This window comes from Bufo bufo, chromosome 11 (genome assembly GCF_905171765.1).
Source record: "Bufo bufo chromosome 11, aBufBuf1.1, whole genome shotgun sequence".
In the NCBI taxonomy this organism is placed as follows: domain Eukaryota; kingdom Metazoa; phylum Chordata; class Amphibia; order Anura; family Bufonidae; genus Bufo; species Bufo bufo.
In genome coordinates this window covers 18,347,195-18,359,942 of record NC_053399.1, presented here as the reverse complement: position 1 = coordinate 18,359,942, position 12,748 = coordinate 18,347,195, and the positions used below count along the sequence as shown (strand labels likewise).

The following is a 12,748-nucleotide window of genomic DNA, read 5'->3' as shown; positions in this document are numbered from 1 at the left end:
AATAAAGTGAAGTTCGGGTCCCCATTGACTTTAATGTGGTCCGGGTTCGGGGTCAAGTTCGAATTCCGAACTTTGACCTGAAGTTCCCCGGGTTTGTTCAACCCTAGAAGTAACCCTACAAGCGGATGGGGGTGCACCGTGCTGGAATTTGTAGAGCATATAAAAAAAATATAAATCTAAACGACGAGAGGAGCCAAAGCCCCAGAATCCGTTGAGATTACAGTCCCCATCATTTCTATCACCTGAACGACCAGCAGGTGGCGATCTAAGGGCTCATGCACACACACTTATTTTTTGTCCGTGTCCGTGTACGGCCCTTAGGGCTCATGCAGACGACTGTATGTATTTTGCGGTTCGCAAAACACGGATCCACAAAAATAAAAACGGATGACGGAACAGCTGGCCCCTATTAGAACAGTCCTATCCTTGTCACTTATGTGGACAACTATAGGACATGTTCAATTTATTTGGGGAAAGGACATGCGGAAACGCAATGCACACGTGTAACTTGTTTTTTTTTTTTGCAGACCCATTGAAATGAATGGTGCCGTATACGGTCCGAAAAAAAAATGGAACGGACACGTAAAGGAAATACGTTCGTTTGCATGGTTCCGCTTAAGGGCTCATTCATTTCAATGGGGTTTGAAAAAAACAAAAAAAAAAAACGGAAATGACTTCATGGGCATTCCGTATCCGTATGTTCACAAGTCTGTTCTGCAAAAAATTAGAACATGTCCTATTCTTGTCCGTTTGGCGGACAAGGACAGGCATTGTTACAATGGAGCCACAAAAAATACACATGTCATCCGTATTTTTTATTGCGGATCTGTGTTTTGCAGACCGCGGTCATGTGCATGAGCCCTAAGGGTGCAGTGAACTATGACAATGGCATAGCTGGCAGTCGATGCTCCAAGGTAATAGGATCCCTGAATGCAAAATTACAAATCTTTGCCAGAAAAGGCAACAATGTATTCCTCCTCCTCCTCCTCCCGGCATAGTCCTGCCAGTGGGATTATTTCCTGCGTCTCTAGTATAGAGCGCAAACTGGCTGCAAAAATATCTGCTTCCTAAAGAAAAACTAAAAAAACATACCATATAAAAAAAAATCCCATGTTTGCTCATTTCCATAAGAAGGTGGAGCTATAGTGTAAAAGAATATCAAGTACTAAGCAGGGGCAGGCCTTAAAATGGCTTAAAGGGAAACACCACCTAAAATATAAACTATACAATTATTTATTTATTTTTTATTATTGGCAGTGTGAAAAAACAAGAGAAGATTTAAAGGGGTTGTCCCATGAAAAATATTCTAAAAGTTATTCAGTGAAATCTATCTGTATAGCGCCACCTGCTGTTTGCTCTTTTTCTAATTTCTCTGTCCAGCTCACTGTCACGGAAGCACATTCTCAGTTCCGTCCTTCAGCTGTCACCAGCTGCAGCAGAAAGGACACGCCCTCTGAGCAAGGACACGCCCCTTAAGCTGCCAGCTTGAAATAAATCTAGCAGAACAATTGTAGGAATGAATGGGAACATCTCTGGACCCGTGTGAGGTACCGGGCTGGTTCTAGTTTTATTAGAAAGAGGTTGTCTTGCACTATATGATGTCTGATTTTTATTTTTTACATTAAAGGGGATGTCTAATCTCTGACAATGGGGGCATATCGCTAGGGTATGCCCCCATTGTCTGATAGGTGCGGGTCCCAGCACCTATCTCGAGAACGGAGCTCTGCAAAGTGATGGCTGGAGGACTCCGGTCCGCCCACCACCACCACCAAGTACTCCTATCAGACAATGGGGGCATATCCTTGCAATATGCTCCAATTGTCTCAGATGAGACATCCCCTTTAATCATGGGATAACCCCTTTAATGCAAATCCGCAATGTAGAGTCCATAAAAAAAATCCCTAATTTCACTTCCACGTTCCGGGTTTTGCTGTGAGAGGTAGGTGGGATTCCCCTTTAAGCTTGTGGTTTGCACTGCCCAGCATATGCACTTCTATGTGAACCTTTTAAAGGGGTTGTCCAACATTAGAAAAACATGGCTGCCTTCTGTCAGAAACAGCGCCGCACCTGCCCCCAGGTGGTGTCCGGTATTGCAGCTCCATTAAAGTGAATGGGGCTGGGCTGCAATACCATACATGTCCTGAGGACAGGAGTGGCGCTGTTGTGTGGAAGCAGGCAGGCATGGACAACCTCCTTCGCGTCAGCCTTCCCCACAGTCATTTGTGATTGTCCATAGCAAAACATAAAAATAATAATAATCCAATATATACATTTACATAAAAAAGAGCGTTTACCGGTCCTAAAAGCCATAAATAGTGCGACAATGTATAAAATATAGAACGCGCTACGCTGTCATTTTATATAAATATATCACAGTTATATACAGGGAGTGGTTAACCCTATCATTGCTGGCAGTGCTAGGGTTTACCGGCCGGTCAGCATTTTTCAGTATGACTATATACAAGATGAAGGTACAGCTGCCATATTAGAGTGATTACAGTATATCCAGGATTCTCGGGGTCGGGTCCTTAGGTGGGAGGGGGCCCGTCGTACTTAAGCATCAGGTTAAAGGAACGTGCAAAGTTGTTGGACAGGGCGCAGTTCTTGGAGTCATAAAGAAGAGGAAGAAGAAACGCCAAGAGGAGGAGGAGGAGCAGCAACAACTGCAGAGGCAGCGCAGCGCAACACACCCGGTGCAGGAAGGAGCAGATCCCTCCCGATCCCTGCAAGAAACCAGGACACGCATTAGTTATACAGAGCAATAATACACAGAACATGGATAGGCTGCATTCTCAGTGATGTCACCGCTGATCTCTAGTGAATGGATAGGCTGCATTCTCAGTGATGTCACCGCTGATCTCTAGTGAATGGACAGGCTGCATTCTCAGTGATGTCACCGCTGATCTCTAGTGAATGGATAGGCTGTATTCTCAGTGATGTCACCGCTGATCTCTAGTGAATGGATAGGCTGCATTCTCAGTGATGTCACCGCTGATCTCTAGTGAATGGATAGGCTGCATTCTCAGTGATGTCACCGCTGATCTCTAGTGAATGGATAGGCTGCATTCTCAGTGATGTCACTGCTGATCTCTAGTGAATGGATAGGCTGTATTCTCAGTGATGTCACTGCTGATCTCTAGTGAATGGATAGGCTGCATTCTCAGTGATGTCACTGCTGATCTCTAGTGACTAGATAGGCTGCATTCTCAGTGATGTCACCGCTGATCTCTAGTGAATGGATAGGCTGTATTTTCAGTGATGTCACCGCTGATCTCTAGTGAATATATAGGCTGCATTCTCAATGATGTCACTGCTGATCTCTAGTGAATGGATAGGCTGTATTCTCAGTGATGTCACCGCCGATCTCTAGTGAATGGATAGGCTGCATTCTCAGTGATGTCACCGCTGATCTCTAGTGAATGGATAGGCTGCATTCTCAGTGATGTTACCGCTGATCTCTAGTGAATGGATAGGCTGCATTCTCAGTGATGTTACCGCTGATCTCTAGTGAATGGATAGGCTTTATTCTCAGTGATGTCACCGCTGCTCTCTAGTGAATGGATAGGCTGCATACTCAGTGATGTCACTGCTGATCTCTAGTGAATGGATAGGCTGCATTCTCAGTGATGTCACCGCTGCTCTCTAGTGAATGGATAGGCTGCATTCTCAGTGATGTCACCGCTGCTCTCTAGTGAATGGATAGGCTGTATTCTCAGTGATGTCACCGCTGCTCTCTAGTGAATGGATAGGCTGCATTCTCAGTGATGTCACCGCTGCTCTCTAGTGAATGGATAGGCTGTATTCTCAGTGATGTCACCGCTGCTCTCTAGTGAATGGATAGGCTGTATTCTCAGTGATGTCACCGCTGCTCTCTAGGGAATGGACAGGCTGCATTCTCAGTGATGTCACCGCTGCTCTCTAGTGAATGGATAGGCTGTATTTTCAGTGATGTCACCGCTGATCTCTAGTGAATATATAGGCTGCATTCTCAATGATGTCACTGCTGATCTCTAGTGAATGGATAGGCTGTATTCTCAGTGATGTCACCGCCGATCTCTAGTGAATGGATAGGCTGCATTCTCAGTGATGTCACCGCTGATCTCTAGTGAATGGATAGGCTGCATTCTCAGTGATGTTACCGCTGATCTCTAGTGAATGGATAGGCTGCATTCTCAGTGATGTTACCGCTGATCTCTAGTGAATGGATAGGCTTTATTCTCAGTGATGTCACCGCTGCTCTCTAGTGAATGGATAGGCGGCATACTCAGTGATGTCACTGCTGATCTCTAGTGAATGGATAGGCTGCATTCTCAGTGATGTCACCGCTGCTCTCTAGTGAATGGATAGGCTGCACTCTCAGTGATGTCACCGCTGCTCTCTAGTGAATGGATAGGCTGCATTCTCAGTGATGTCACCGCTGCTCTCTAGTGAATGGATAGGCTGTATTCTCAGTGATGTCACCGCTGCTCTCTAGTGAATGGATAGGCTGCATTCTCAGTGATGTCACCGCTGCTCTCTAGTGAATGGATAGGCTGTATTCTCAGTGATGTCACCGCTGCTCTCTAGTGAATGGACAGGCTGCATTCTCAGTGATGTCACCGCTGCTCTCTAGTGAATGGATAGGCTGTATTCTCAGTGATGTCACCGCTGCTCTCTAGTGAATGGATAGGCTGCATTCTCAGTGATAGGCTCTTACCTTGATTACGCCTCTTGGCTCTTCTGATATTTTCAGATTCTGTAAAGAAAATACATTTAAAATTAACATCAGCAGAAAGAACATCTGTATGTCCTAATAATGGTCTTCCCCTTGAAGGTATCCATGACAACATTCCATTACGAATCCAGTACAAACCAGTCCATTCTTCTTTCACTGCAGCTCCACCCATTCACACCAAATTCCTGCCCTTTAGTGGCCAATGGATGCCGAATTTATTGTAGAGTCTGAAAATTGAACACTACAGATCCCAGAATGTCCTCATGAGACACTGACCCCTCGTCTGACCTATCAGCAGAGGACAGTGAGAACTCTTACCGTATGTTTCCCAGAATCACGGAGCTTGGATTTGTAGAGCATCCAGAGGTAGCGGAGCTCTTCCAGTTTCAGGTCCTCAGTCACCGTCATGGACGATCTGCTGCGCAGGAGGGACTCAAAGAGTTTTTGTCCTTGAGGGACCCGTGACTGCAACTTCTTCAGGAAGAGAAAGTATAATGAATAGGAATGATTTCCAGACAGCGTGTCCTTGTACTGCACCCCAAGAATCAGCGTGTCCTTGAACTGCACCCCAAGAATCAGCGTGTCCTTGTACTGCACCCCAAGAATCAGCGTGTCCTTGTACGGCACCCCAAGAATCAGTGTGTCCTTGTACTGCACCACAAGAATCAGCGTGTCCTTGTACTGTACCCCAAGAATCAGCGTGTCCTTGTACTGTACTGCAAGAATCAACGTGTCCTTGTACTGTACCCCAAGAATCAGCGTGTCCTTGCACTGTACCCCAAGAATCAGCGTGTCCTTGTACTGTACCCCAAGAATCAGCGTGTCCTTGTACTGTACTGCAAGAATCAACGTGTCCTTGTACTGTACCCCAAGAATCAGCGTGTCCTTGCACTGTACCCCAAGAATCAGCGTGTCCTTGTACTGTACCCCAAGAATCAGCGTGTCCTTGTACTGTACCTGAAGAATCAGCGTGTCCTTGTACTGTACCCCAAGAATCAGCGTGTCCTTGTACTGTACCCCAAGAATCAGCGTGTCCTTGGACTGTACCCCAAGAATCAGCGTGTGCTTATACTGTACCCCAAGAATCAGTGTCCTTATACTGTACCCCACAATGACTGCACCAGCAGAATAGTGAGTGCAGCTCTGGAGTATTAATAAAGTGGCTGGCGTCCTGAACTCTGCCCGTACCCCTGAAGAAGCCAGGTTACTGGCGAAACATGTCGTGGGGCAGATACAGTTTTTAATGTCTGTTTGCTCACTCCATTGGTGTCTGTTAGTTAGACAGACAGTGTACATTTAATAATAGACAGTGCAATTGAACAATCGTCACAGTATTAGTCAGGCAGCCCAGCGCAGTTAAGAATCAGTCAGCTAGCATAGCGAGTAGCTGTGCATGAGAGTGTTTGCAGTGTGATTGACTCTGAGCGACCGTTAACCTGACAACTAGTGACATAGTGTCAGATAGTATCGGTTACGACTCAGTTCTATATGGTTATCAGTAAATAAACTGTCTCACAAGACAATACTGTAAAGATCACTGCAGTGTGGGAGGAGAAGGTGCACATCTCCACCACTCCTAAGGCAGTCACCTCAACCCTACACTGGAGAGGCAAACAGTGTTTTTTAAATGTGTGTTTAGGCTCAAAGCCGTTTTAATATCAATAAGTGACATTTTAAATTCACTTCAAACCTGGGTCAAGTTATCAGCCCTTGAGGCTTTAATAAATAATGCAGCTCTGGAGTATAATACAGGATGTAACTCAGGATCAGTACAGGATAGGTAATGTAATGTATGTACACAGTGACTGCACCAGCAGAATAGTGAGTGCAGCTCTGGAGTATAATACAGGATGTAACTCAGGATCAGTACAGGATAAGTAATGTAATGTATGTACACAGTGACTGCACCAGCAGAATAGTGAGTGCAGCTCTGGAGTATAATACAGGATGTAACTCAGGATCAGTACAGGATAAGTAATGTAATGTATGTACACAGTGACTGCACCAGCAGAATAGTGAGTGCAGCTCTGGAGTATAATACAGGATGTAACTCAGGATCAGTACAGGATAAGTAATGTAATGTATGTACACAGTGACTGCACCAGCAGAATAGTGAGTGCAGCTCTGGAGTATAATACAGGATGTAACTCAGGATCAGTACAGGATAAGTAATGTAATGTATGTACACAGTGACTCCACCAGCAGAATAGTGAGTGCAGCTCTGGAGTATAATACAGGATGTATCTCAGGATCAGTACAGGATAAGTAATGTAATGTATGTACACAGTGACTGCACCAGCAGAATAGTGAGTGCAGCTCTGGAGTATAATACAGGATGTAACTCAGGATCAGTACAGGATAAGTAATGTATGTACACAGTGACTGCACCAGCAGAATAGTGAGTGCAGCTCTGGAGTATAATACAGGATGTAACTCAGGATCAGTACAGGATAAGTAATGTAATGTATGTACACAGTGACTGCACCAGCAGAATAGTGAGTGCAGCTCTGGAGTATAATACAGGATGTAACTCAGGATCAGTACAGGATAAGTAATGTAATGTATGTACACAGTGACTGCACCAGCAGAATAGTGAGTGCAGCTCTGGAGTATAATACAGGATGTAACTCAGGATCAGTACAGGATAAGTAATGTAATGTATGTACACAGTGACTGCACCAGCAGAATAGTGAGTGCAGCTCTGGAGTATAATACAGGATGTAACTCAGGATCAGTACAGGATAAGTAATGTAATGTATGTACACAGTGACTCCACCAGCAGAATAGTGAGTGCAGCTCTGGAGTATAATACAGGATGTATCTCAGGATCAGTACAGGATAAGTAATGTAATGTATGTACACAGTGACTGCACCAGCAGAATAGTGAGTGCAGCTCTGGAGTATAATACAGGATGTAACTCAGGATCAGTACAGGATAAGTAATGTAATGTATGTACACAGTGACTGCACCAGCAGAATAGTGAGTGCAGCTCTGGAGTATAATACAGGATGTAACTCAGGATCAGTACAGGATAAGTAATGTATGTACACAGTGACTGCACCAGCAGAATAGTGAGTGCAGCTCTGGAGTATAATACAGGATGTAACTCAGGATCAGTACAGGATAAGTAATGTAATGTATGTACACAGTGACTCCACCAGCAGAATAGTGAGTGCTGCTCTGGAGTAAAATACAGGATGTAACTCAGGATCAGTACAGGATAAGTAATGTAATGTATGTACACAGTGACTGCACCAGCAGAATAGTGAGTGCAGCTCTGGAGTATAATACAGGATGTAACTCAGGATCAGTACCGGATAAGTAATGTATGTACACGGTGACTGCACCAGCAGAATAGTGAGTGCAGCTCTGGAGTATAATACATGATGTAACTCAGGATCAGTACAGGATGAGTAATGTAATGTATGTACACGGTGACTGCACCAGCAGAATAGTGAGTGCTGCTCTGGAGTATAATACAGGATGTAACTCAGGATCAGTACAGGATAAGTAATGTACTGTATATACACAGTGACTCCAACAGCAGAATAGTGAGTGCAGCTCTGGGGTGTAATACAGGATGTAACTCAGGATCAGTACAGGATAAGTAATGTGTGTACACAGTGACTGCACCAGCAGAATAGTGAGTGCAGCTCTGGAGTATAATACAGGATGTAACTCAGGATCAGTACAGGATAAGTAATGTATGTATGTACACAGTGACTGCACCAGCAGAATAGTGAGTGCAGCTCTGGAGTATAATACAGGATGTACCTCAGGATCAGTACAGGATAAGTAATGTATGTACACAGTGACTGCACCAGCAGAATAGTGAGTGCTGCTCTGGAGTATAATACAGGATGTAACTCAGGATCAGCACGGGATAAGTAATGTATGTACACAGTGACTCCACCAGCAGAATAGTGAGTGCAGCTCTGGAGTATAATACAGGATGTAACTCAGGATCAGTACAGGATAAGTAATGTATATACACAGTGACTGCACCAGCAGAATAGTGAGTGCAGCTCTGGAGTATAATACAGGATGTAACTCAGGATCAGTACAGGATAAGTAATGTATGTATGTACACAGTGACTGCACCAGCAGAATAGTGAGTGCAGCTCTGGAGTATAATACAGGATGTACCTCAGGATCAGTACAGGATAAGTAATGTATGTACACAGTGACTGCACCAGCAGAATAGTGAGTGCTGCTCTGGAGTATAATACAGGATGTAACTCAGGATCAGCACGGGATAAGTAATGTATGTACACAGTGACTCCACCAGCAGAATAGTGAGTGCAGCTCTGGAGTATAATACAGGATGTAACTCAGGATCAGTACAGGATAAGTAATGTATATACACAGTGACTGCACCAGCAGAATAGTGAGATATTAGACATTAGGTACATTATACCTGTAGATGACTTTGCCGTGTTTTTATTTCGCTGTTGCTGGAGATATGGGACGCACACATCCGGTTCAGTTTTGAGCTTTCTGCCTGAAGCCACTGCTCGAACTCCAACAGCAGCTTCATGTGATCGTCACTTGCCTGTAGACAAGACAAGAAGACAAAGTTAATCCATGATATGTAAATAGAATCCCAAGAACCAGAGTGTCCTTGTACTGTACCCCAAGTATCAGAGTGTCCTTGTACTGTACCCCAAGTATCAGAATGTCCTTGTACTGTACCCCAAGTATCAGAGTGTCCTTGTACTGTACCCCAAGTATCAGAGTGTCCTTGTACTGTACCCCAAGTATCAGAGTGTCCTTGTACTGTACCCCAAGTATCAGAGTGTCCTTGTACTGTACCCCAAGTATCAGAGTGTCCTTATACTGTACCCCAAGTATCAGAGTGTCCTTATACTGTACCCCAAGTATCAGAATGTCCTTATACTGTACCCCAAGTATCAGTGTCCTTGTACTGTACCCCAAGTATCAGAATGTCCTTATACTGTACCCCAAGTATCAGTGTCCTTGTACTGTACCCCAAGTATCAGAATGTCCTTATACTGTACCCCAAGTATCAGTGTCCTTGTACTGTACCCCAAGTATCAGAGTGTCCTTGTACTGTACCCCAAGTATCAGAGTGTCCTTGTACTGTACCCCAAGTATCAGTGTCCTTGTACTGTACCCCAAGTATCAGAGTGTCCTTGTACTGTACCCCAAGTATCAGAGTGTCCTTGTACTGTACCCCAAGTATCAGAGTGTCCTTGTACTGTACCCCAAGTATCAGAGTGTCCTTGTACTGTACCCCAAGTATCAGAATGTCCTTATACTGTACCCCAAGTATCAGTGTCCTTGTACTGTACCCCAAGTATCAGAGTGTCCTTATACTGTACCCCAAGTATCAGAGTGTCCTTATACTGTACCCCAAGTATCAGAGTGTCCTGATACTGTACCCCAAGTATCAGTGTCCTTGTACTGTACCCCAAGTATCAGAGTGTCCTTGTACTGTACCCCAAGTATCAGAGTGTCCTTATACTGTACCCCAAGTATCAGTGTCCTTGTACTGTACCCCAAGTATCAGAGTGTCCTTATACTGTACCCCAAGTATCAGAGTGTCCTTATACTGTACCCCAAGTATCAGAGTGTCCTGATACTGTACCCCAAGTATCAGTGTCCTTGTACTGTACCCCAAGTATCAGAGTGTCCTTGTACTGTACCCCAAGTATCAGAGTGTCCTTATACTGTACCCCAAGTATCAGAATGTCCTTATACTGTACCCCAAGTATCAGTGTCCTTGTACTGTACCCCAAGTATCAGAGTGTCCTTATACTGTACCCCAAGTATCAGAGTCCTTATACTGTACCCCAAGTATAAGTGTCCTTGTACTGTACCCCAAGTATCAGAGTGTCCTTATACTGTACCCCAAGTATCAGTGTGTCCTTGTACTGTACCCCAAGCTCAATGTCATTATCTTATACCCCAAGTGTCAGTGTCGGTCCATTATACATGTTATACCAGTACTTACCTCATTCCCTCCAGTTCTCTGTGCACCAGGAGCATCCACCATGTCCACAGACTCGGCCAGGGTCACAAGCTTCTGGTTCCTCCTGGATGCGCCCGGATTATTGGGAGATTTTCCTGTCCAGTTCATATTCTCTTCTGCAACAAAACTTTCCAGCAGAGAAGAGCATTAATTCTCGATGTACAGGGAGTGCAGAATTATTAGGCAAATGAGTATTTTGACCACATCATCCTCTTTATGCATGTTGTCTTACTCCAAGCTGTATAGGCTCGAAAGCCTACTACCAATTAAGCATATTAGGTGATGTGCATCTCTGTAATGAGAAGGGGTGTGGTCTAATGACATCAACACCCTATATTAGGTGTGCATAATTATTAGGCAACTTCCTTTCCTTTGGCAAAATGGGTCAAAAGAAGGACTTGACAGGCTCAGAAAAGTCAAAAATAGTGAGATATCTTGCAGAGGGATGCAGAACTCTTAAAATTGCAAAGCTTCTGAAGCGTGATCATCGAACAATCAAGCGTTTCATTCAAAATAGTCAACAGGGTCGCAAGAAGCGTGCGGAAAAACCAAGGCGCAAAATAACTGCCCATGAACTGAGAAAAGTCAAGCGTGCAGCTGCCAAGATGCCACTTGCCACCAGTTTGGCCATATTTCAGAGCTGCAACATCACTGGAGTGCCCAAAAGCACAAGGTGTGCAATACTCACAGACATGGCCAAGGTAAGAAAGGCTGAAAGACGACCACCACTGAACAAGACACACAAGCTGAAACGTCAAGACTGGGCCAAGAAATAGCTCAAGACTGATTTTTCTAAGGTTTTATGGACTGATGAAATGAGAGTGAGTCTTGATGGGCCAGATGGATGGGCCCGTGGCTGGATTGGTAAAGGGCAGAGAGCTCCAGTCCGACTCAGACGCCAGCAAGGTGGAGGTGGAGTACTGGTTTGGGCTGGTATCATCAAAGATGAGCTTGTGGGGCCTTTTCGGGTTGAGGATGGAGTCAAGCTCAACTCCCAGTCCTACTGCCAGTTTCTGGAAGACACCTTCTTCAAGCAGTGGTACAGGAAGAAGTCTGCATCCTTCAAGAAAAACATGATTTTCATGCAGGACAATGCTCCATCACACGCGTCCAGTACTCCACAGCGTGGCTGGCAAGAAAGGGTATAAAAGAAGAAAATCTAATGACATGGCCTCCTTGTTCACCTGATCTGAACCCCATTGAGAACCTGTGGTCCATCATCAAATGTGAGATTTACAAGGAGGGAAAACAGTACACCTCTCTGAACAGTGTCTGGGAGGCTGTGGTTGCTGCTGCACGCAATGTTGATGGTGAACAGATCAAAACACTGACAGAATCCATGGATGGCAGGCTTTTGAGTGTCCTTGCAAAGAAAGGTGGCTATATTGGTCACTGATTTGTTTTTGTTTTGTTTTTAAATGTCAGAAATGTATATTTGTGAATGTTGAGATGTTATATTGGTTTCACTGGTAAAAATAAATAATTGAAATGGGTATATATTTGTTTTTTGTTAAGTTGCCTAATAATTATGCACAGTAATAGTCACCTGCACACACAGATATCCCCCTAAAATAGCTAAAACTAAAAACAAACTAAAAACTACTTCCAAAAATATTCAGCTTTGATATTAATGAGTTTTTTGGGTTCATTGAGAACATGGTTGTTGTTCAATAATAAAATGAATCCTCAAAAATACAACTTGCCTAATAATTCTGCACTCCCTGTATGAGTAATGTAAGGTGGTGTTCACACACGACAGATTTGTACATTTCTACAACTGTAAATCTGCTCCATACTTGTGGGATTTCTGCAAGCTCAATTTATATTAGTCAGTCAGTCACATAAATTTCTGCTTCACGTGGATTTACCTCCGCAGGATACATTCTTTACTTACCCAGAGGTGATCTGTAGGTTTCCCGGAGAAATCCGATATCCAGCTCTGCGGTGAAGATCGCCATCTTGCAGGAGGCTGGTCCTGTGCAAAATATCGGATCATGACTGCATGCTACTATACAGGAAGCACTGAATGTGTGCCGTATGC

At 44.3% G+C, this 12,748-nt stretch overlaps 1 protein-coding gene across 8 annotated transcripts in view; it reads right to left on the bottom strand.

Moving 5' to 3' along the window:
* Positions 1–2,252: 2,252 nt before the first annotated feature.
* Positions 2,253–12,748, bottom strand: part of SYNE3 (spectrin repeat containing nuclear envelope family member 3) — a 73,909-nt gene continuing 63,413 nt past the window's right edge. For all 8 annotated transcript variants that reach the window (XM_040412872.1, XM_040412874.1, XM_040412873.1 and 5 more), the window contains 6 exons: positions 12,602–12,682; positions 10,690–10,834; positions 9,133–9,267; positions 5,033–5,188; positions 4,697–4,735; positions 2,253–2,723 (listed from right to left, as the gene is read on the bottom strand). In XM_040412872.1, coding sequence (XP_040268806.1) covers positions 2,529–2,723; positions 4,697–4,735; positions 5,033–5,188; positions 9,133–9,267; positions 10,690–10,834; positions 12,602–12,682 — 751 coding nt within the window. In that variant the 3' untranslated portion in view covers positions 2,253–2,528. The remainder of the gene's footprint in view (positions 2,724–4,696; positions 4,736–5,032; positions 5,189–9,132; positions 9,268–10,689; positions 10,835–12,601; positions 12,683–12,748) is intronic.